The sequence below is a fragment of the Bombus bifarius genome, unplaced genomic scaffold, assembly GCF_011952205.1.
Source record: "Bombus bifarius isolate JDL3187 unplaced genomic scaffold, Bbif_JDL3187 scf7180000007966, whole genome shotgun sequence".
NCBI lineage: Eukaryota > Metazoa > Arthropoda > Insecta > Hymenoptera > Apidae > Bombus > Bombus bifarius.
This window is the reverse complement of record NW_022884352.1, coordinates 6692574-6718462: the sequence shown is the minus strand read 5'-3', so window position 1 is coordinate 6718462 and position 25889 is coordinate 6692574. Positions and strand designations below refer to the sequence as shown.

The 25889-nt window shown below is 39.2% G+C and overlaps 2 protein-coding genes across 2 annotated transcripts in view; one reads left to right on the top strand and one right to left on the bottom strand.

Annotated features, from left to right (window-relative positions):
- LOC117204426 overlaps nucleotides 1–3163 on the top strand; it is a 34853-nt gene extending 31690 nt beyond the window's left edge. Inside the window, exon 2 of the mRNA XM_033441818.1 lies at nucleotides 289–3163. Within this exon, the coding sequence (XP_033297709.1) occupies nucleotides 289–1285 (997 nt within the window). The 3' untranslated portion in view covers nucleotides 1286–3163. The remainder of the gene's footprint in view (nucleotides 1–288) is intronic.
- A 496-nt stretch (nucleotides 3164–3659) lies between these two features.
- On the bottom strand, nucleotides 3660–24268 carry LOC117204431. Its single transcript, XM_033441831.1, has 2 exons — nucleotides 23686–24268; nucleotides 3660–5687 (listed from the first exon to the last, which is right to left on the bottom strand). The coding sequence occupies exon 2, from the start codon at nucleotides 5680–5682 to the stop codon at nucleotides 4720–4722; it is 963 nt and encodes a 320-aa protein (XP_033297722.1). The 5' UTR covers nucleotides 5683–5687; nucleotides 23686–24268; the 3' UTR covers nucleotides 3660–4719.
- Between the last annotated feature and the right edge of the window lie 1621 nt (nucleotides 24269–25889).

The window sequence follows — 25889 nt, the reverse complement described above, 5'->3', positions numbered from 1 at the left end:
TAGTTCGAAAGTCTCGTAAAAGGAAGACTCATAGCGGTGGCTGCCGTTCTGATCCGCAGATACGAGATTTAATAAACGCGTAATTACAGCGTAAGGACAGCATAAATCAGGAGACTCTTTTCATTCATTTTATTACGTTTTTGTCGACAACCACAAGATGGTCCATCGCGTACTTTTCCAATTACGCTATAATCTTTCAAATCCTCTCGAAGTCTGATTTTTACGCAACGGTATGAATATTTACAGCGGTTCATTTGAAATTGTGATTGACCATTCTTTTCGTTTCAGATTGCTGAGCTGCACGCTGCTGCTCCTTTCGGCCGCCATCGTCGTAATCGCATCCGAGCAAGCGGTGTCCAACTTCGAGACAGTTCACACGAGCAACGCGGCGATCTTGAATCGGCTCGGTCTCGCGCCGCTTCAGATCCCCGATGGACACCATAAGAAACGTCTTGCTGGTCCCGAGCCGCCTGGACTCGGCTCCCAGACACGGATCCACCAACCCTACAGCCGTCGACACGGACATAGAGACAGCCACGTCTACATCGTGAAGCTTCCTGCCAGTCCGCCGTACTACACGATCACGAAACCGCACAAAACGGTGAAAGACGACAAGATAACCAAAACTGGGCCGAATTTCCCCGTAGGATTTCAAGGAAACGGGAAACCAGCGAAGATCTATCACTGGAATCTTCCTGTGGTGAAGAAGATCGGCGAGAAGAAGAGACTGTACTCTCAGCTGAAGCTGGAGCAGGCTAAGAAGAAGATGGACGTCACCAAGAAGTATCAGAACTCGAAGAATTTTATAGAGACTCGGGGCAGTTCGAAGATCAGTCAGGATCTTCCTCGTCAAGAGAATAAGAAATATTTTGATAACAACAACGATAAGATTAACGTTCGTCAAAGTAGTGACAGTCCATCGAAACACGTAAGAAACAATGATAAGAGGCTCAACTATCCTGATCACGAAGAGAAGAAAAACGAATCGACGAAGAAAAACGAATCAACGAAGAAAAGCAGCACCAACTTAAGTAACAAGACCTACAGGCTGGATGATTCAGGCGTGCACAGGATTCACCTGACGAACGAACTTCACGGCTCGAGGAACACGGCAAAGGTGAAGAAACACCGGAAGAAGGCAGCCATGTCGTACTACGCGCCAATCACCGGCAAGTCCGGCTCCACGAGCATCCACAAGAACTTCCCCGGAAATGGAAAACCGAAGGCGTTCTACGTGATGGAGAAGAGTCGCAAGCCCGTCTACTATCATCCCTTGTTACCTTAATCTCGCGTCGCGGCGCTAAGAATCTGTGTAATCACGTGTTAACGGCCCGTGAGCTTGTTAACTTATGTTAGTCGCGACTTCGCGATGAAACAAGAGCAAGGGCCGTCGTTTCGTAGGACGATGACAAAATTTTCAAAGGACTGAGAGAGTAAGAATGATCAAGAATGCGTGTGTGAGAGAAAAAGAACGAGGGATGTTCGGATGGAGTCGTCCTTGCTCGAAGCCACGCGTATCCTGCAAAAACCGTTCCACTTTTGTTACAGTTGTTAGAAGTATTAGATTAGGTTTCCCGAGACTTTCTTTGGAAAGGTGGACTTAAATTTAGGATAGTTTAAGGAAATTTTTGCAAATGCCTGCGACTGAGTTCGGTGGTACGCTCAGAGATCTAGATTAAGTCCAGGGAAGTGATCGCTGGCGCTTCTTCCTCTTTCACGAGCCAAGCACCGACGATCGCTTCCTGTCGCTACGTTTAACTTGTATAATATATTTTTATAAGTTTTAACAGATACTTTTTCTATCGTATCGTCGATGTGTGCCGTTTTTTACAACAAAGGAATAAGCCATCATGACTGGTTGTCTTATGAGATACGTAAAAATTATGTTAACAATGGAAACAATAGAATAATGAATTTGCAGTCTCGTAAAGCAATCGGTCACGAGCGAATTTTTACGAAAGACTGGACAATATACCTATATATACCCCTCTCGATGGGATGCACATGCCTTTTACTACGTATAATCGCGCAAGGATTTTTACTGGTTCTTTTTTTTTCTTTTTCTTTAATAATGAATTGCAGAGGCGCGAGAGCAGCAGACATTTTTTATATTCTTATATCGTATGTTATAGGAGGAAGCTCAATTGTATCGAACCATGGCATTCAGTGTAGTGTAATAAAAGTATTTATAGTACTTTGTACAAGAATGCGTTGGCTGTTGTGTGTGCCCGTTGAGAAAGAAGCAAAAGAAGAAAATCGGCGAAGAATAGTACTGTTTATGCCGCGAGTGTCAGCCGTTTAGATTCTTGCTTAGAATGAGAACCGCTCTTAACCCGTTACAGCACATTTGCGATAGTATCGAGCCAACAACGAACCCTTTGCCCCGAGGGCCACATTTTTTGATAATTGACCATCTAACTTTGAAATGACCAGAGTGCCTATCTTCCTTCGTCCAACATCTCTTTTTTTTCTCTCAAACCCTTTAACCAACGTCTTGTTTGTCATCCGTGACGAGAATTAGCCCCTCGTAGTCTGATCTAAGAATCATTTAGCGACTCGTCGTAAAAAATTAGTTTATTTCGAACAAATAGAAAGGTTTAAAAACGACAGATCGTTTATTTCAATGTAAAAGCTTTAACGTGTTACGTGCGTATTTTTAAACGATATGTTCTCCGCAAATAGGAAATTTATTTGAGGAAAGATACGCGAATTCCTGGAAATATCATTGAGGGAAATCGCGAGATTGTATTGAAATTCCATTTGAAGCCGGCTTTTCCGGGATGTCTGGCGGTGGTGTTATCGCGATCTTTGAATTCAATCTCTTTGAGCAAGTAGCATAGATCGCGAGGCATCCCCGTAACCAGACAGGATATAATCCCGAGTAGACTCGCATCCCAAGTCAATATTTGTGCTACGTGAGAAGGGGAAACATATGAAACGCGTTTTCTGGTCGACGCAGCCGACTGGTAAGAATTCTCGAAGAACACCAACGTTCCGCTTTCTTTGGTAAAAAGATAGAGAAAATGGAAATTATCGATTGGAACTTTCGTATATTTTTCACGTATTTACAAAGTAAAAAAAGGAGGAAATTTGTGTAAAAAAAGTTTAGTGATAACGGCATATAAATTACGACTTTACAAATAAATATATGCGATTAAGTACATTATGTTATAATACTAAATGCTTCGTGATATCATGGTTTCACTCAAGATATAAAACAATGGATAGTTATATATTAAATTACCCTAAATGGTGCTTGAGCAAATAGTCATCATGATTTCTTCTGCATAATCAGCTAGCTATATATAAATTATATATACGCATTTTTTAACTGATTAACGTATAGATAGACGCATATAAGTATTGATATAAATAGAAACTATACACTTAAGAGTAACAATTAAAATTATACATCTACTCGCAATAGAGTCTGTATCTCGAGCAACCACAGCGATACGTCTTAATTATGCAGAGTGGAATCAATACCAGCATACTGAATTAACGCAACATGAAAATCAGAAGATATTTAACTGCAAAAATGAAAAACTTCACGGCTGTTACGTTTACGTTTCTCATTACGTCGTTTTATCTTCCACACTGGTCTTTATCGTTCATTTCTCGTTTACCATACAGGGATATTTCTCCTCGATCTCTTCCCCTCTACTTTAAAACGCACTTCCACCACTGTACCTTGTACAATCAAGGCATCGAACTTGAAAGCAACGTATAAGGAGAAAAAAAGATACAAATCTCTACTAAAGAGATCGTATTAGCTACGCCAACGACGTCCATCATCGACGTGATGAAATTTTTTAACAGTCCGTCTTAGGGAACTGGCTCCACGGTTCCCGCATAATCATACGCGTAATAACCTATACTCTTAGATGTAAATGTAACACAGTATAAATCACTAGTCAGCCTGTGTAACTTCTATATCAAGGCCGTAAATACGAAAGCTTGTCGCTGTACGAATATACATGTTTCAAATCCCGTTCAGACCGGTCAAGTTTCTTGAATTCAGGCGATTCAATGAATAAAGAACAAGCTTAGAAACTTGAAAGAACATTTCAAGAAGGTATACTATCTCGAAGAAGCTACGGATAAGTTTGAGAATCTTTTCACAAATAACTACAAAATGAAGAATTTAGATCTTGTAGGATAACATTGACATAGACCTATTTTCTAATTTTTGGCGACGCGGAGATTTCATAACGATCGAGTGAAAAATATAATTTCGAGAAAAACGTTAACAGAGCTTTCAAGATAATCCATTCGTTCTAGTAACATAAGTCAGTAGTATGACGCGTTAACGCGATATTTCACGCACCTAACACCGTAAGAAAATTAAAAACGAGGCTTTGATTTCTGAAAGTCCAATAGTATACCCCCTGAAATCTAGCATGCTGCAAGTTCAGTCAAGGAAAACAACTTCAAGTTGCCTGAATTCAGATAAATGCACTAATCTGAACGAAGCGTAAGCGCGAGTGTAATTTCTAAGCGATCGAGCATCACGATTCTCTGGCACTCGCAGTTATACGATTCGAACGAGAATGGCGAATCGATTCCTCTCTCGTTTCACATTTCTCGTGCATACGCTCGTCGCTTCTCATCTCTTTCGCTCGAATCCATCATCATCCGGCAATCAAACCGACGATTTGTAGGATTCGAGGTAGCCGTGGTTCGTTCCACGTTTCGGTAGCAACTAGCTGCCCCGTGTCTTCAATAGTAGGAATTATCTTGCCGGTAGTCGGGGTACCGGAAAGCCTGACGTGCCCCTGCGGTTCCATCAGACTTCAACAGAAAGAAACTGGTAGGCTTGCCATTAAACGTGTACGGGCCCTTGTCCAGCTTGTTGACCAAATCGTCGGCTGGTTTCTTGGTCGGCTTTAAATTGCCCTGCCATTGATAAATCGATGTTGGTTTCCCATTGCTCACAAAGTCCGCCGAAACGCTGTCCAGATTGGTGATTGGGCTGTCCGTTGGTTTCTTGTTCGTCTTCTTTTGCCATTGGTAGACCGACGTCGGTTTCCCGTTGCTCACAAAATCGATGGGCAGCTTGATGAACGGGTTAACGGGTTGCTGGTAGTTTGGTTTCGGCCTTCCGGGTCTCGTGTACGGGACATGTGGCCGAAGGCTGGCTGTGGAGTAAGTGGGCGGTTGCGAGATATAGCCTAAACCTGGCACGAACATGTACGGCGTGGGTGGTAGCCTGATGTAAAAGATGTTGCTTTCCTCGTATCTATTCGGATCCGACATGGTTCTTTCTTCGGTATCGAAGTTGTTGCTGGGATAATCGATATCGTAGGGGACGTTAGAAAATGGAAGCTGTGAAACGAGAGGATAATTGACGAAGATGGCTTTATGCTTCCGATTCTTCTTAGTTGCTTTGACTTCGTTGGATTGCTTTGAGAAACGGCCAACCTCAAGCTTGCCTTGATTATTATCTTGAATCGAGGCTAGCAACGAGGATTTCGACTCTTTCGTTCCACTGTCGGTCTTCTCTGATTGCTTTTTTGTCGACTGATTCGTCGCGTCCTTGCCGGTGACAATCCCGGGTTCCGTGGAAACTGGAACCGCGTCCTTGTTCCGAGGGAACAATCGAGCGTCATTCAGGGTGTCTTGGAGCGGCACCGCCGCCGCCGATGCCATCGCGCAAACCAATAAAGTAGCCGAGATCTTCATGATGACTGGAAAAAACCAAACGATTTCATTGTTTTTACCTTGAACAACTAGCACAATTTGTTGAAAAATATGCTTACAAAGCAAATTTAATAAGAAATATCCATGGAAAATGTCTAAAAAGTCATCATCGCATGTGTTATATAAGTATATGTTAAAACAAAACTGAAAAATGATGATTTGATTTATCAAATGATAAAATGATATAATGAAACACTGAAATGATATAAAATGATATAAATGATATGACAAAATATCTGAAAAATCATTTTCGCATCTGTTATTGGAAAATTTACGCTCAAAATATACGTCAGAGAACGTCTGTTCGATTCTCATTGCCAAACGATCGTTCGATACAGCTATTGGAAGAAGAGGCATTGGAACTACATCAACCATTCACCAAGCATCGAGGAAAGGCACGTATAATCCGGCTTATGAGTACTTACGAGTTGCCTCATTCTCGAGCAGAAAATCTGATTAAGTTATTATCCCTGAATACTTTTTCGCTCTTAAAATATCGCGCTGAGCCTTTCATGCGGGCAACCTTTCCAACAGTAGATACAGTCGTCACAAACTCGCATCCTAAGAGCACGCGTTACCTCCGAATTAAATCGACTAATCGTTTATTTGGCGGGTTAACGCGACAAGCGGATGACATTAAGCATGCAAAACGCGATCCCGCTGAAAGATAGGGTGGATGCGAGCGAATCATCGGCGAACGAGCCGAAACAAATCGTCGGCTCGTCCGGCTGAACGTGCCCGAGGACAACTCGTTTTCTCGGGAACGGTGTGCCGCAGTATGGAAGTCTCTTCCTCCTTCATTGCGCGGCACTGGCTGTTCCCCGTAATCGACATCGAATAAATCACGTAGCCCCGTGGCGGCAGCAGGGAAGCGCATATAAGCGAAAACGCAGAAAAAAACGAGACACTGGATGCGCACGCGGGGAAAGAAAACGCCGCCGCGACGGGGACAAATTCCGCGCGCGTGCATTCCCCGCGTCAGGCTTTCTTCTCGCGGCGCAACCGTAGCGCGAACCAAAGGGAGAAGAACAAGAGCATCAGGAATGATAATTGAAAGCGGGTTATAAAATCGTCGAGTCACGCATTCCTGACCAGAGAGAACTCCTCGAAGACCTTGCAGAAGGTCGGACGCACAGAGAGAGAGAGAGAGAGACAGACAGAAAGGGAGATGGACCGAAACAATCCATTCAGTACGGATTTCGTAATAGGGTTTCTCGTATGCGTCGAATGTTATTTAGCAGATAGATTTGGCTATTTGCTTTTGCTAATTCTTAATTGCTAGAGATTTGTTACAGCGGTGATTTTGATTTAGCATCACGCGACTTGCTGATTGAATCGCTTCTAATTGCGAGAGTAACCGCGTAGTAGCTTGTGTCAAGTGTAGGGTCCGCTATTTCTTACCGCGATGACTCGCGAAATATCGCATGTACCGGTTGTTTATTATTTCGCCACGTTGAATCAGTCGGTATCTTCTTTCTTTTTTTCTTATCTTTCTTTTTTCTGTTTATTAAACTATACAGGTTTTGTACGAGAGCGTGTAATCGAAGTGGCAGGGGTTGGTTAATAGTCTCGAATTAGAACGTTTTATCCTCGGTTCTGCTCTCGCGTTTCCATCTTAAACGGGTGTCGAGTCGATTGATTCTCATCTTTCACGCCGCGCCAGATGGATATTAAAATCGAGCAATTAAAGTCAAGCTCGTCGGCCCTCGTGCAACGCGGATTTATGAGCGTATAGATGGTAGAGCGGCAGCGCGATGTAATTTTCTCGGGAGATATTCAGATTCCAACGAGTATAATTAACAGTGTGACTGATCGATTTAAAGGATAATGGCGGCCCGTCAGCATTTACGATTAAGTACCGGTTGATTGTTACGCGATACCTCGTTATTACCGGCGTCGGGTTCCTTTTTCTCGAACCGCTGTTAGTAAGGTAAACCAACTACCTTTTCCCTGGCGGATGATGCAGTCAGCTTACAGAGACCTGCGTTATCCGCCAGTGGTCTTGTTTTATACCTGTCTTCCCTTTGTACACGGTGGCAACACGCTCCATCTAACTTCGCTCATCCCGCCCAGGTTTTGCATAAAATTTCAATTCATCATTTCCGCGGGAACACCCTGTCCGATAGAATTTTTCCTTTTTACATGTGCTCTTTTATACGGAAAGTCCTATGACATCAGCAGTTTTCGAAGCGTCAAACACAGGACGGAAGGATCTTCGAGCTCTTGCGTCTTATCCTTTCGTGTCATCCTTACCTCCTGTCCTCTTATACCATCCTTCCTACCCTTCAAAAATGTTCCAGGTGATTTAAGGAGGTCCTGGGTACTTATTTCGAAGAGTATTAAGGATTCTCGTCGATCATCGAAGATTATGACGACGAAAATAATACTAAGCCGAATTACATACGAGATTCAAACCTGTCCAAAGTCGAGGACTCTTTTGCAGACTTCAACGTCTGCACAGGTCGTTTTTCATCGCGGCCATTTCGAGCACACCGTTATTTTGCCGAAATGAACTGCCCGAATACGCAGATGCGCGTATCTTTTTACGGGCATCTTTGTCAGGAACGATACAATGTGCTCGTGACAGGAAAGGCGAAACCAAAGTCTTCGCGTGCACATGTACTCGATGAGAACGTCCGCGGGATGGAGGTTCGACGTGGCGTACGGCTCGTACCTTCGTCACGTGTCATTAGGACTACTCTTCGGTCTTTAACTCCTGGTATTGGATAAATTCCCCTGTAATTCTTTTTGGAACTTCGAAATAGCACGTTGGAAATAGCACTTTATATGTTACGCTTCATTTTATATGTTAAGAATTTGTAAAGCAACGTTGCTTGGATAGCTTCTATAGCTTGGATGGGATTTATGGAACAGTCAATTATCAATTGGCCACTTTTATAATGATTAGCGATGCTTCGTTTTTTCTCCGAGTTACATTAAGGAGTTTTTAAGCTTGTATAGTGGTAATGATATAGGATTGTACGATGGTCATTATCGTACATTTGTATTGTAGCGAAGATACAGATAGTATAGCTGAAGATGTTGGATAAATTCGAACTCTTTTTGGAGCTGCGAAATAGCACTTCCACGCTTCACTTTATCAAGTTAGGAAATTTATAAATTGATATTGTACCGCTTAAACGGGATTTATGGAACAGGTAACTATAAAATGACCACTTTTATAATAATTAGCGATGCTTCGCTTTTTCTTCGCGTTAAATCAACCAGTTTTTCATTTTGTACACTTGACCATCATCGTACAGATTTGTGCGATAGTAACGATCTAAGTAGTATAGATGTAGATGCTGGATAAATTTTCTTGGAATTCTCTTTGGAGTCTCGAAATAGCTCGTTCACGCTTCACTTTGCAATTTATAGAGTGATATTGTACCGCTTCGATGGGATTTATAGAACAGGTAAAGCATAAACTGGCCACTTTGATAATGATTAGCAATGCTTCGTTTTTCCTCTGAGTCAAACGAACGATACTGCTTGGATGATGTACACCCAAAGATATGCCATTTCCGCAATTTTAATGAAACTTGGAGACATCTGCACGTGCTCAGGATTTTGACCTAGCCAGACTGATTCTCCTCGTTAATCGGAGGGAACTGCGGAGTTGCAAAAAGTTAGAAAGTGGTGCGGTATGTAAAGTCACCGGGTAAAGTGGGGATAAACGATGCGTTATCAGTGGTAAATGGGCGCAGATTATATGGAAGGAGGCTGATTTTATCGATTTTGTCGTGCCATTACGCGCAGTCGAGCAATTAATTTATCGCGTGAAAGATGATTTGGCATTCCTCGATATGCCGTCGTACTTTCTTTAGGAAAATTGAGCCTCTCCTCGCCGGCCATTCGCTTCTTTTTTCTGTTGCTACTTTCTCCCTAACCCTCAATTTACGTGGATGAAGAGAGAGGGAGCAATGACGGAGTAATGGCTATCCCATCGCATTGTTGACCCGAATAATTGCACGTTAATCGCAAATGCGCTCTTTGAAGCGGAAATCAGGCCATTTTTTCCGTGGATTTCGAGAAGCGAACGTGTACATGCATCCGGTATAAGACTCGCGTCGCGGTTGAAGATAGCTGTCTAATCACTGTCCAAGTCATTAAATCAAAAATACTGCTGGATGACTCTTAATTATTCGAGTTAATATTGTTCATTTTTGAAGATCAGCTTGTATAGTTTTCAGATGTAGTATAACATAGTAATCGAAGTAGCTAAATGACAGAAGATGTAAAAATAAGTTACAGAAAGAGATGTGTCAAAATGTACTTGTTTTTTTCTGAAATTCAAAGAACTGAGTCCGAACTGCAGGATGGCGGTGAAATTCTAACCAATCCCTACCAATTTATGTAGTTCTCCTTAATAAGACGTATTACTCATTTTTGAGTGCATCAAATTAGAAAAAAAGAAGCACCATTGACATTTGTGTACTCTACCTTATTTAAATATTTTGCAGATAGATAAGCGACATTCTCCCTAAGTAAGGATCCTTAAGAATTTAAAAACGTACCACGCCCATCAAAGACACTTACAAATTTCGAAACTTAAAATTCTAATAACAAAGGGTCCTTAAGAATTTGGAAATTGAAAAAAAAATGATTAAAATTATGACTTTTTTACGGTTAGACAGTCCTTTGCAAACACTGTACGTCTCGGTGGTGCGCTGAACTTTTGTTTTACGGATTACGGGTTATTTCTGGCACTGGCTACGCGAATGGAAATGGACATGGAAAAGTGGCATGTATGCAACTGGAAGTTGGTTCCGCGATCGAGCGCGAAAGGCAGCTTAAAAAGGAGATACTTAAGCTTTAACGGGTTTTCGAGGGAATCCATAAAGTTGGATCGCGCGTACGCCTCTTGCATTTCTCTCCTCGCGGCGATTACGCGCTCCTGTTTCGGTTTGATTTTCATCCGGTATGAATTTTCGCGCAATTTGCGAAGCTCTTAATTAGACTTCGACGGATAACGGTAGGTAATTGCAGTAAATAATTTTTAATAAACAACCACGGCGTGTTTCTCGACGCAATTCTTCTCTTTTTTTTATCGTGGCTAAGACTCGTTTAGATTGGTCAAGTAATTTGAATTATGTATAAAGTATATTCATATAAGCAGGACTGAATCAGGCTTGAATTGAAGTGAATTGACTTCAAACAATAGATATCTAAGATCTTCATCACACACAATTTGATTAGTGAAATTTCACAAACCACTGACAAAGTCACGAATCAGAAATTAACAGCACCAGATCTTCTTACATAATCAAAACAAGTTTGATACAACTGACATTTTAAAAGTACGTCATACAAATTGTAAATCACTTGATACTCTACTTTGTTCAATACTTTTGAATTTATAAAAGAGAAATCTAGAATCTATATACAACTAGTCGTTTGTCTCAATTTAATAATGTTATTAATAAATTATTACGTAAGAGGATTCTGGAATTAGTAAAAGTTAATGAAATTCGCTACGCAAACACTGTTTAAAATACGTACATTTTGGGTGTCAAGAAATAATTGAGAATATCTTAACTTCACTTGTCACTTATATTTTATAGTGCTAGTAAAAACATTATTATCGAATTAAGAAATTTTATGAAGCTTGAAAGCACGACATAGTAGAGAAACTACATTTGTTAATTCTAAAATTACCAAACCAAACCTACTTTTATCCAGACAAAAACGTAATTCCATACTCTTGTTTATTTTGCTCGTATCACTTTGATTTTAATTAACTGTATATAAACTATTTAGGCACACGTTGAAGGTTTTAAATGTTTGACATGTTAAAAGTATTAAAAATAATTTACTGTAATTACCTAACGAGAATGGTAGAAGTCGTTGCTCCGCTCTGTGGCTCGCGATAAATTCATTGAAAATTAATCGAGTTTATTCGAACCTTCGTCAGGAGGTTCACGCAAAAGAACGACCCGTATTGTGGTCCATCATTCTCGTCTCTGTTCGCTCATGCGTTTCTAATTAGCCAATTTTACGCTACTGACTCCTAGTACGGTAAATATTCTCGTGGTGCACACATCAAACTCTGGCAGGATAGAAATTTTCATACTCTGATTCGTTTGATGCTCGAGCAAATGTGAACACATGTTGCATCAAAGTCCTTTACTGCGACTATATCGCAAACGACCCTGTTAACATGTTTTGTTCGACATAAAGAATTTATTTCTTCATTTAAAAGACCTGCCAACGAAATAATTTACCCGCGATAAAAATGTTGGGCAAAAATTCTACTCCGTTGAATGTTACGGTATTCTGTTTGTTCTTGGTAATGGTTCCGTTTCTTAACATGAGATCTTCGAATTATTTATTAACGCTTGATCCTAATCGCTACTTCTGAAAGTTAATTCAAGGGTACTCGGGTAACTATGCTATCCTGTTATAAACTACACCGTTAAAAATCGTATCGATATTTTGTTACTAGATCGCGTTACCGGAATGCAGGAATTTTATATCCGCATTTCGTTTTTAATATTAGAACTTCATAGAAATTTGATAGATTTATAGTGGTATATTTTGAGGAATGTTCGAATGATTTTTGGTAAAAATATAATATATATATATATATACTTTTTACGTATGTATATCTATCATAAATATCCACAGTCTTCTTATAATATAATATGATACACAAGATAAAGTTACTAAAATTTCTTTAACAAATATAACAAGTAAATGAAAATGAAAGCTTCTTTTCCCCTCGTATTACGTACTTTTTCATATTACATTTTGATTTCTTTGGTAGAAATTTTATACTTGAAAAGATAATAGTTTTTAGCGTTAAGCAAAGTTTTACAGGGAAGACTGACAATGAAAGTTAGAACCATTGAAGGAAATAGGATTTGATCGTAGGATTAAAAGTATCGTGTTAGCGGAATTCGAAGTGTTTGCGAGGCACGAGAGGTGATAATTTAAGTATCGCCAATTTGAGCGTCATCGAAGGTCGCACGTGGCTCTTCTAACGAGCGAGTTTGCTAGACTTTCTCATAATTGCACCGGCAGTCACGAAGGCTGCAGGTGGTTCTCGCGAGATCCCAATCATGTGAGTCAAGGTATTCTGACTTTACACAATGCTCCCCTCTCCTTCACGTTGTCTTAGATACACGTAAACTATGATTCCGGATTTCTGAGACTCGGTCTAATTTCCTAACTGTACACGATTGTTCTTTTCGGAATGCAATCCTTCATCATCCTGCCATCAATCTATTCACGCAAAATATCCGTTAGAACGATCGGATCAACCTCTTCTTATGAGAGCATGTGTGCAGAGATTCTGACGCCGATTTCATCTTTGCACAATGTGACAGAGTAAAGAAAGACTGGAGCAAAATATAGCGCTGTTAATTTCGCATTTTGACAGATTGCTGTGGATTTCCTTCCATTTCTATGGGTTTCCATTATCTGAACGTTAACAAATAATTTGCCTTTCAGTGTATTCTATATTGCTAAATGTTAACAAATAATTTTCTTTTCAACTGTACATAGGTAAACTATGTATGTGTTGGACATATATCATGAAAGATTTTTTCACATTGTCGTGATTCTCACTTCGCGTCTCACATTCAAGCCGGTACCACGCACATGCCCTAAAAGCTTGTATATTCGGATCGGTATTGTACGTAGCGAACCTGTTGCACGTTACCATACAAAGCAATCATTAACATTCTGACGCCAGAAATACGAGGAATCTTGAGGATAAAGAAATAATTATTTTCTCCTTCATTTTATCCTCTTCGCTTTATTATTACACCGTAGGAGGGTTAATATCTTAATAATGCAATACTTAATATTTATTACCTATATAATAGTACATATAGTATATATTTTCTGCACCTGATGCCCCAAAAATGCAAGGAATCTCGAGTACAAGGAAATAATTATTTTCTTCTTGGTTTTTAATTCTTCGTTCTATTACACTGTAAAGGGTTGATGTCTTCTCGAGAAAGATCAAGGGTTTCGTTAGAAAATATAAATTTCTATAGAAGATCTAAGGTAGGCTTTTAGGTATCTCTTCAGATTGTCAAATGATGCTTGCCGAATATGCAAGCATGACAGAATCCAACTATCTAAAAATCATTGGATATCTAAACGCGCGATAAGATCGTTTCGGTAGATGATCCTCTAATTATACTTTGAACAGGATATTATTAAATAAACTCAAGGTATTGTCCTTCTTTTTCTGTCCGTTGTGGATAAGTACCGTAAGGAATCCCTGCTCGAAAAATTGGCTATCCTCTAACTGTAACGAGATCGTCGAACATTTCGACGATGTAATAATACAGTAGTCTCAATACACAATGAGAGCCTGGACCCGATCACGCGTTACGAAAACCGAATTAACCTCTTTCGAGACCTTAGCAGATTCCGGTTCTTTCGCCGATTTGTGTCCAACAAAAAGCCTGTTTTTATCGACAATGGCTCTCCTATTATTAACGTGGACATTTACGGTGTCCAAAAAGTTAAAGATTTAAAGAGCGGAAAATATCGATCCGATGCAGATGTCAATTATTTGGCTGATCAGTGCACGTAAAAGATTTCTCGGGTCAATAGCAACCGTTAAACCTTGTCCTATTATTATTAATTGTTTTTAATCACATCGAAGAAGAAGAATAGAAATATTAAAACTTTGTCAGCAGTTGCTATAAATAATTGGAAAATATTTTATATTTCTAGGAATAGAGTATTTCATCTTTAATGTCCGTACAATGTTTTCCAAATTTTTCGACAAATAGATTGTTTCAGAATGAAAATGTTGTAAGATGATTTTGATGAATCTAGAAGAATGGAATTAGTTAATTATTCGGAAAATGTATAGAATTGTATGAATGTTATTTCGATTACATTATGTTTTCATTAAGCCGCATGTAATTAAGGTCTTATTTGGAAAAACGAAATCACGGTAACGAATAATTAAATTTTCCTCAATCGCAGACACATGATCAAATCAATAGACTAGGGTACCAATATCGACCATCACGATTAATCGGAAGCTAGAACAGTAGAAGTTTAGAAATAATTTGCATATGTAATTAAAAGATTCGACGTTAGAAAGTCCAGTTTTGATACAGCGTATTGATAACCTCAGTAGAGCGAGACGCAATTAAAAACGACTGGACTAACACATTCTCATTGCGCACTCGCTTCAATTAGTATTTACGGCGAAAGCGTGTCGCAAAATTCAAACGATATGATTAAAAGGAACGTAGTATATACTCAGAGAAATTAACGTCTGACAGATTACCAATCACGGTGAATTTCTAATGACATCAGGAATTATGAGGAAATTATACAGAAACGAAGGATCGTCGAGATAAGTTAGAAAACCAACGTGACTAAAACAAAATCTCTAACGAACTCAATGATTCGATTTCTTGAAAATAAATAATTTTAGCAAGAAACGGTCGTATCTATCAATTGAATGTAAAATCAAACGGGTTTTCATGTGGCTATATATAGACTCCCCTTATCCGGTCACGTTTTCATTCAGAGGAAGACAATGAATCACATGTCGTATTTATCCGCCGTTTATAGCATTTATTGTAGAGAAAACCTCACTCTAACACATTTACTACCGAAATACTGCTCTTCAAGAAATGCATATTATTTGTTAGGAATAAATCGAAGAAATTAAATGATATTGTTTGTTTTAACACACTGTTTATTGATTTATTTCTTTCTTTCGTCCAAGTACGCATAGAAAACGTAGCTGTTGCATTAGCAGCGTTATTTACAATTAGATTAACCAATCGATGATATGCGAATTAATGAAAGAATATCGATGAACTTCTATGTAACTAATGCACGTTTTATCACATTGAATATTGTTTTCGGATTAACTGGTCGCCCGTTTATTCAGTTAAAGGGAGTATCCTCTAAATTACCACTGAACAAAGAGTCTTTGAACGAACACAGTCGATTGATCCTTTCATCGTCAAACCACGTAAACGTCCCGTTAGAGTTGGCATAAAAATGAATGCGATTCTTCAAAATGTTGCATCACTGTAAAAAGGCAACGGTATGCTTGCAAATTGTATCACACATGGAACGATCCGAATAACATTTGATGTATTTAACATCCTATACATCTTAACTCGTCATTTAAACTAACGTTGTAGGTCTTCATGCTCTTTTTTGATCATTTACATTAAATAAAAAGCAAGCATAGAGATATTAAAAAATATTATAATATTAAAAATTATCGCAGTAATTAAACGCCTCTCGGAAGCATACTTTTCGCAATGTGCATGTTTAAACGAGGTTTTAATATCTTTTGGAGGAAATTTACATCGTCTCCTTTTTTATAGCCTGTGAGATTCAGCCACGTTTAAAACATTTCGACGAACGATCACGTTTTATTTGTTCGTTGCGAATTTCCTAGTAGTCTGATCCTCGATTAAACGTCATTTTTAATCCATTAGATCGTCAGTGCGCGTATTTCATCATCGTCATTCTAATGTCCACGCCGATTTTTTCCTATCTTTAACGATCTCGAGAATCGTTCGACCGGTGATTCACTTACGGCTTCTTTCCTTTTCCAGAGGTTGCACAGGATAATTCTGGAATCGCAGAGTGTTTCCTCGCCGATTGCCTCCTTCTTTCCTCCTTCCTTCCTGTGAAGCACGAGCGACCGGCTCTTGGGTGTGTGCCGCCATTTGTATTCGGAATCACAAGGAAGTGAAATCTTAAACCGGTCGGATGCGTTGTTAGGCTACGGGCGTGCGAAAATTGTTCGCCCATTGTCAATCACCTCACGGACCATCGGCAAACCAGGAACAACCGATCTTCTCCTCCTACCAGATTTTTCGACGAATAAACGACAACGGAAGCCGCTTTCGAATTTTTTGATGGTTTTCGATTTACATGGCGAAAGCGGAGCGATATTTTTGCAGGCAACTGGGTTAGGTCTTTTGTTCCGATTTTCCTTCTTTTGTCATGCAGACGGTGCCTTTGTTATCTTGGAATCTTTTTTTTTTTCGAGGGTGGACATAGGATCCAAAAAGACGGTCGTTGGTTCGTACGACTTTTCGAATGTTTTGTCCTTTCCAATTGAACAGTTTGTAGCAATAAGAAGTCTTTTCTTTAAGTCTGATCTTTAAGGTATTTTATCCTGTTTACTGCTTCGTATCTGACGCGATGAAAGTGATTGATAATAATTTTTATCATTTCCTATACGCGTGTTTTAATATTCAGTATTCTAATAAGTTATTCCGATCATCTGTAACCCGATATCAATTTAGAGATAAATCGTATTTATTAGAAAAGAGAGAAAACTGCAATTTCACATACCTTCTGCTTTCATATCAATATATAAAGGCGCAAAAGTTTATTATCGCGAGTATCAGTTGATCGTGAATATGTCGCACGTTTCAAAAAGTGACTCGATTCTGATCGATTTTAAGATTGGTTTTCGTTGACTTACTCAAATGAGAAAAATGGAGCTGTCTTTCTATCGCAGCAATTACTTCGATTTTCAAAAGAAAGCAATTGTACTTAAGAATGGAAACAATGTCGTGTTAAGTACCATTTTTTTACAAAAGCCCGTAAGTACAATGCGTTTACGACTTCACGGTGCTCGTTGCCTCGCCATTCTCTAATTACGATCCTCCAATTATTTTCAACAGCGTTAGCGGATGTTAGAGATTGTAACGAGCGGCTATAATTCAATGGCTCCCGTTTTATAGAAGGAAAATAACGTTTGGCTGGCTGCTTAGAAATATGGTATGCTCGTAAGGTGTCGATGGTCTAGTCAACGAAATTCTTCGCGTTTTTCCCATGCCATGCTCGCTGCTCGAATAACGTTCACGGTGGCTGCTCGTATCGGAATACCAATTAGTAGCGGTGATAAAGTGATCGTGATCGTCACGCGCAAGCTGCTCGAGTCGCTTTGAAAAACGTTACGTAATCGTCGATCATACTTTTCTTTTATTTGTTTTTCTTTTCCTTTTTTTCATGATCTGTTTCTTTACTCTCAGGTTGATCTTCTTCAGAGAAAATTGAGACATCGTATGACATGAGTTTCATTCAAGTCTCATCTTGTACGTTGATCGACAAAGGACTCGGGTTAAATGAATCAGCGATTTGCCTTTTATACGGATATTACCATCGAACAGATTGCATACTTCTCCGTCGGCACAGAATATATTATCTCTCGAGGAAGTAGACGGCGTCTGGTTTAATCGCCATTGAATATTTAGAGGCGAGCTCCTGCGATTGTCCCTTAACGATCCTCTATATTAATCCACTAAGGACCAAGGTTGCATTGGTTGCAACATTTTATTTGTAATTTCCTTTTAGCCAATTCACATTGCTGAACTCCATTGAACTCTGCTGAACTCTATCGAACTTATATTGTAATTATAAGAAGGAAGTCCAAGAATTTGCTCGATATTCTTTTATTACTTCTACTTCCGCCTAGATTCTAGATCCTCCACCTTTATGAAATTCGAAAAAATTGAAGTATTTTATAGCTCAATAAAAAGCAATATCTCTCTCTTCACATTATAGAATTTCCTTTTGTACCTGTAATTCTTAGATCAGAGATTCTACAGCTTCTGCATTGCTACTGCTATTATTCTGTATTTTTTCTTACTTTTTCTTTTTCTTATTTTTTTCTTATCTTGACGAAATAATATTAACTTACTTTATTTGTGTTTTTTTCATAATGTTACTTCTACACGTTACACGTTATTTCGTATTGTTCAGTCCTGAATGGATCAAAGAATTAACTTTGCGCGTGAAGAAGAGGAAGATAAATGAGGTCTTCTCGTATCGTAGAATTTCCGTGCAGTTTCTCTGAAATGGTCGTGGTACTCGTGGAAGTTCCAAAAATCGCGAACATTCCCTCTTAACTCGAGCAACGAAACCTGTGTCCGGCGCTTCTCTACACGGCTTTTCAATTAGTCATTAATCCTTACGCGGTTGAATGTAAATGGGACCGTTATACCATCTTCTTGAGTGCAGACTAATTTATACTGTTGGTAGAATGGATAAACGATACAGAGCGGGAAGCTGGTGCAGAAGTAACCTGTTACATTTTCTCGTTCTTTTTTTTTTTTTTTGATGATTGATGAGGTCTGAAAGGTTCCGCGAGAATTTCATAAATTTTACATCATGACGCCTTTGATTTTTCTGAATTCGTAAAGGTTGAAACGAATAGATTGGACCTTGGCCAAGGAAGCGGTAACCCATTGGTCGTCTCATACATTTCAATTAGCGGTCAGCTATTTCATAAGCGCCACTGGCGTGCAAGATAATCGGCACGTCTCGATGAACAGACCACCGCGTTACGTACATTTACCGCGGCACCGCGTTTGAGCGTAGCGGTCTTCATACTTCATGATCAAGCGAGATTTTATATTAAAAGATCGAGTAAATGATATATGGTGATGATTAATCGTTAAGACAATTATATATACGATTCATTATCTATCAGAATTTATTTATTTATAATTCAGTGTTTATCTTTTTAATATTAAAGATTTCTACTAATTTATGACCATTTATAAGGATTATATTAGATGAATAAATAAATTGTAATAACTAGGTACCTTCAGGCGTGCGTCTTATTTAAGATAAATTAAAGTATAAAGGCACTGCGAAGCAGTTGTTAAGATTCATAAAACAGATGGGTCACCGATTTTTCCAAAATGAATGAAATTTCAATTCATTGGCCGAATTCCATATGGATAGTATTATTAAATGCCGTCAGTGGTACCGAAGATCAGTTTCTCCAAATTTGTACCTGGAAACTGCCTGACCTCTGTGAACCTGCTAAAGGTTTCTTTTGATAGCGAATTTTCTGCTAGACCAACCTGATCTACAGACAATATCTAGCCCTTATTACTAGTATCCATAATTTGTCACCTCGTGGACATGGAAAGATTTTCCAGGAAGAAGGTCCTAATAATGGAGGAAATTCAAAGAAGATCCCAAAATGGAACAATAACAAATAACGAAGAACCAATAGTGAAAATCAACGCAAGAGTACCAAAGGAGGAATTTCAACGATGAAAAAAAGACATTGCGTAAAGATGATAAAGAAGAAGTTCTGAAAGATAAAAAGAACTTTGGAAAAAGGGGCTAAAAGGAATATAAAGAAAAGAAGTATTGCAAGGACATAAGAATTATAATAGAAGGACAAATAGCAACATAAGGAATCAGAAAGGAGACAAACAAATAAGGAATAGAGTCGAGTTGAGGCAATAAAGAGAAGAAACACAGTGCATAAATACAAAAAAGTCTAGGAATAAAAAGACACAATACAAAGACACAAAACAGTTCGGACAATAAAAAAATAGACTCGCTAATATGACATAGAAAAGGAATAAAAAGAAGAAAAATGACAGGGCACGGGGACATCAAAGAAGTAAGAAAGATTACTGAAAGACGCCAAGAAAAGAACGTTAGAATGTAATAAGGCTAAAAAATGGATTCCAATGATAAGAAGGTGTACATAGACGTCAACAGTTACTATCTAACATAGCAGCTTGAGGTGTGATTGGAATACTCATTAGTACACGCCATGTAACCAAACTACCGGTATATCAAGTTTTCAAGAAGTTTATGCCGCCCCATTTTACTCGCTGCCTGGATCTTTGGAATTCAAGAAAACGTCGAACAGTTAGGTCTAGCCTGGCTGAATCGTAAAACTATTCTTTCGTTAACTGCATCGGGACTCGAGAGAGAAAGTAATGGATCTGGAGCTTGTATAACATCACGTAACAACCTATATTTCGTCGGAGAACCGTACACTGTAATAATAGTAACATGTCGTAAGTATAACATTTTGAAAAATTACCGTCTTAACCATTTTCATGCTGGAAGCGTTTTGTGCGCACAATTTGCATTCATTCTGTTCTCGGCGGCTGTTTAATTAGAAATACACGCGAAGCTTAAAAACTAGAGAGACCATTCAAGACCATCGATTCTACCGATCATTTTCCTATCACGTAATGTTCACAAAAATGATAGTCTCGTCGGTTCCATAAATTCGTTTGGACGATATCGTTTCCGCGTAACACGTGTAGAAGCGGTTGTTGAGTCGATACTTTTCGTGTCACATCGTAATTTAATCGACGATTTTATCGGTCGGTGCGCGAACAACCTATTTCTAGACTTCGGTAATATCACGATCTTAATTACGGAAAGCTCGGACGATTCCCGCGGCTGTAATCCCGTCCCATTACCGTTCGGTTGGTGCATTCGTCGATCGAGTTACGTTTCAATGTGCGCGAACTGGTTCCGCTAACTCCCGTGGATAACTTTAGACATCGACGTCATTAATGTTAGACTGGAAAGCACTTTCCGTGACGCACAAGTAGCGCAAAACGAAGAAGAGAGTCGCCTTGGCGAGCGAACGAACGTCCTTGCCATCAAAGTCCACTCGATAAAGCTAAATCGCCCGCAAAACTATCTACCGCGTCGATCATATACGTACACGTTCAAGTAATACTACAGTGACAGAATATGATTCAAATTTCAGATGTTTTTCGAAAGAAACGTTTTCCAAGAATTGTCGAACGACAGTTAGACGAGCACGTGAAATGGCTTGCATTACCGGATCGTGCACGATTTTACAACTGTTATTCGGACCTTATCTCCACATTCACATCGTTGACGAAATTCCACTTTTCAAAACCAGTGCTTGATGCGATCTACAGGAAAAGAGATTACTGGGTTTTCAGGACAAAAATTTTATTCGAAGACTGCATGAAACTAATTCTTAAACTCCATTGGATAGATTTATCAATCTACTGGATTGTATGACGAAGTACATTTTGTTAGAAAGGCTTAAAGTGGATGCAAAAAGTATTTTCACATTTTTTATCAGGTTCTACATTTTATTCGTGTAATATGCAATTCTTTTAATCACATGAAAGTACTTTTGTAGCCACTGTAGATCTTTCACAGATAGAGTGCAATATTGACGTGAAGAGATTCAGCTAACAGAATATCGTCAACCAAGTTCAACTGATTGGCCTACAAAAGTGAAATGGATTGACGGTATAGACCATACTTCCTCGAAAAGTTTGATGAACCATATTCTGTTCTCAAATATATGGAATCCTCGGTAACGATGAGCACACAATGTTATACAGTCTAAATCATAAATAAAATCATAAAAGTTCAAATCATAAAATAAAATACACCTAGCAATCTAGTATATTGTTGAGATAGCGAATATAATCTGGCATCGAGCATTAGCCCTTAGGCTATGACTACAATGGATACGTGTTCTAATAAATACAGGTGCAAAGATGATAAATCACATGCTCTGTCTTTTATAGAGGAGCAATTTTAAAATTCAATGTGTTGTCAATCAATTCCATATGAAATCAATCTTTTCACTTATTTTGGGATTAAATACGTGGTTTTGTTAGCTTCTTAAAAATTGAAAAGATATTAATAACATTACAGTTATGCAGATTAACATTAGTTAAATTAAACTAACATAACAGTCAAACTAATATTCGTTTCTTACAAAACATTATCAGATTTACCAGTTATTTTCAAAAGGCCTATATCATCTGTCGGGTGATCCCCTGCTTCGTCAAAAATTGTCAAAATACTTCTGCTGAGCCACCAAGTGAAATAAAACTCAGAAAACCAACACAATTTGATTTATTGTGTTTCCCACACGCGCTGTTCGTATAGATTTTTACGAGTACAAGCATTTCTTCAGACATATTTCGTTAGTTCGCTAAAGCACGAATTCGCGTAACAACAACCCTAACCCAGTAAACAAAAGAGCCACCATCTTGTCTCCGATCGAGTCAGTAATGTCAATCTATTGAAAAAGCTTATCGTTCTTTTTTTCCATCCGACGTGGGATCATAAACGATGCGCCGTGTGCATCGCGATGTCCACGCTCGATTATCGAACTCCGATTATGGTAATCGTGCGCACGGTACTTAATGCTCAGGCCGCGTCTCTGGGGAATTTTTAGAAAATAAACAGAGAGGAAACGTTTCCTGAAGGAGCTCGTGTAAGGAAGCTCGAGGCCGAGCGCCAACGTACTCGAAAGATGCGCCAACCCCCCGTCATCTTCTGCTTCTTGTAACCTCTTCTTGTCCCGAAGCGCGTCTCGCGGATGCTCAGCTCACGGGATCCTTGTGTAACATTGTGGCAACAAGGAAGTCGCTGTTGCAGTCTCTGAGAATTACCGTTTCGCGATAACGTCCTCGAATCTCGAGTGGTGGCAACATATCCACCCAAACGAAACGCAGAAATACACGGTGAACAGTAAATCGAGCCGGTGTGCGAACGCGCGGTGTTAACTTCCGATAATCGCGGAAACTTTAACGGAACAGATAACGAGCGTGGTAAAACTGCAACGATTTAACGATCTCCGGTGGCGATTAAACGGCGCGGCTACGCGTATTCTACACTCTCTTTTGTGTTTTCATTGTTTACGATCTGAAATTACAAAGTGCGCTTTGTAAACGCATCGAGGAAGAATGTTTTAATAATAATTGAGAGATCAGATGGGTTGGCGCGATTTTGTTGAGAAAAATTAAACGTCGCGGTCGATGGAAACTGTTATAATTTTCTTATACCACCTGAAACGATTCTTTTAAATTATAATGTTGTAAATTTTCAATGTTCTCAACGAACTGTTGTAGGTTCACTATGATTATCGAGACGGATAAGATGGTATTTCCGTTTCCTAGATTGATCTTTCTATTTTTAATCGTAGTATTTCACTTAACTGTAATTAAATTCGATCGAATTGTGGAAGGTCAGTGTAGATGTTAATAGCTGTTGGCATATACTCGATGACTAACGATTTCGATAATTATTCTATCCTTCCTTTAAGGAGACTCAAAGTCGTCTTTCCTCCGGGAGGAAATCGTGGCCTTCGACTTACGTAAACGAACGCTGTTTGGCCCAGAGAGTCCTTCTACGTATTCGCGCCGTATCGCGTTGAGCAATTACTGTCGAGCAAAGTTTGTTCACACTACCCACCTCGTTTGCCTTTGGAAGAACAGCGGGATCCACGGAATAGTGTTTGATCTATAGAGGTTCGATCTCTCGTGTCTCTTGGAGGAATTACTGGAAAGTGCACCCGTGAACGATCACCAACGCGGTCGCGATCTCATCGGTCTCGCGCATCGAACGAACTTTTATCCTGATCGAAAGCTTCCCCTCGACGCTATCAAACCTTTTCTCCTCTCTTTTTATTAATTTTTCTTCCGGATTTTCGTCTTTCTTGTCTTCACACTCGATCGCTACCTTTGGTCACTGGCTACTTTTGGTCGCGTTTTACAAGTTCACCGACTCCGTGAATCGCGATCTGCTATCAGAATGAAGGCTTTTCTTAAGGCCGTCTCGTACTTATGTCGCTGCCCCCACTATGGGGCAACGCGCCGCGAGCACTCCTCAAGCTCTTCAGCTTGTCGGGGCCCGAACAACGATGCCCCCCTCTGAACATAGAAAAGGAAATACGTGCCAGAATGGACGACACACTTTCGTTCGTTCTTTCGTTCGTTCGCCATCGCTTTTTCGACGGTTCACTCTTCCTCCTCCTGAGGCTACATCACGCTACGGTCTTTGCTCCTCGACGATAGGTATTTTCGTTTGGCGACGAAATTGGCAAAATTGCAACGTTTGTTCACTCGACGTTACTTAACTTTTAGCTCTTAACCTTTGCCTTAACCCCTACATTCTTTTGCAAATGTGGATAAAAAGAAGCTAACACCTCCGCATGCAAAATCAAGTAATTTTCTATATACTACCTTCCTCAAATACAGGTGACTGATCTTTAATCAATTCGGACGTGATTCAATGGTCCTTCTTTTTTTTTTTTTTTTTTTTTTTTAGAAAACTTAAGTTATACATAGCATATGTAACACAGGGAAGATTTCTTTGTTTTTACGAACCGAGGATCGTAAAACAACTCCTCCCATGTGGCTCATGGTTCGTTGTAAGTATTCTTATGATTAACAATCAGATCGTCGAATACATGCTGCGTGCAACATCCGTAAAATGCCGAATGGTTGCCATTTTCCTTTGATGAAGGTCCATGATAAGCTACGAAAGAAATAGATCCTCAGTCTTTGATGTATAAACGTGTTTGAAACCTCCATTTCGTTATTTTACGATCCATCGTTAAATCGAGTCTTCGATCGAGTTATTTTCAATCAGAGAATTTTCGATCAAAGAATCCTCCATCAGAAAATTTTCGATCAAGAAATCTTGTATGAAAACCACTTTCCGTCCGATCGTTTCGTTTTCATTTTCAATATCCCTGTGCGTGCACGCGCGTCATTGAAGACCGCGAACGATTTTTCTCCTGTAACGATCAATCACGCATGATCCGATGAATTATTCGCGGTACTTTCTCCGCAGACCTGTTGATAATCTAGCACAGTTACGCAGCGTGCAATCCGATGGTGGCACGAACGCAGTAAGAAACATGTGTGTCATGTCAGATTGAATATCTGCTCGCGTGAAATGGCTATTCGCGGGGAGCAGCCGCGAATCCGCGAAACGATCAGGCTAGGTTCAGCGAAATGGAACAATATAGAGCCTCGTAACGCTTTCTAACTGCATTTGTTCTTCCTTTCAAGAATGCCGATGGGTGACTTCGCCTTTCGATTGTTGTTTTTTGTCCGCTTGATTGGCTTCGACTGAATTATTTAATTCTGAATAAAATATCTAGCTTTTAAAGATCGTGCATATAATATCAAAATGATTTTGACAAATAGAGTAAGTTTGAAAAAGATAGGCGAAGAACGGAACAAATCACAGTTTTCATTCTTTATCAGAAGACCAATTGCGTGATTAAAAGAATGTTATTGTACCAAGATGTATTTTTATTTGCATTTTTATTTCACGATTAAATATATTTCTCTTTGAGTTTTTGAAAGATGAACAAATATTTATTGTTATTACTAGACTGCGAATATTCATACAAATTCATATTTTTGCGAATATAATTAAAAAACTGGAACTGGATAAGAGATCGTTTTATCCGTTAAATATTATAAAAGGTACTCTACTTTGTTTATTTTATATATTGTTTCATATTATGCGCATTCTGTAGAATTTTACACTTTAAAATTTTTCATAAATGCATAAAAGTCAGTAATGTGGTCACTACAGCATTCGTCATCTTATTGTGTAATAAATTTCAGAACTTTTTATCTGACTTTTCTCTTCAACAATTA

Coding starts and splice junctions, on each gene's coding strand:
- LOC117204431 (XM_033441831.1), bottom strand. CDS start 5,682: ATGAAGATCTCGGCTACTTTATTGGTTTGCGCGATGGCATCGGCGGCG.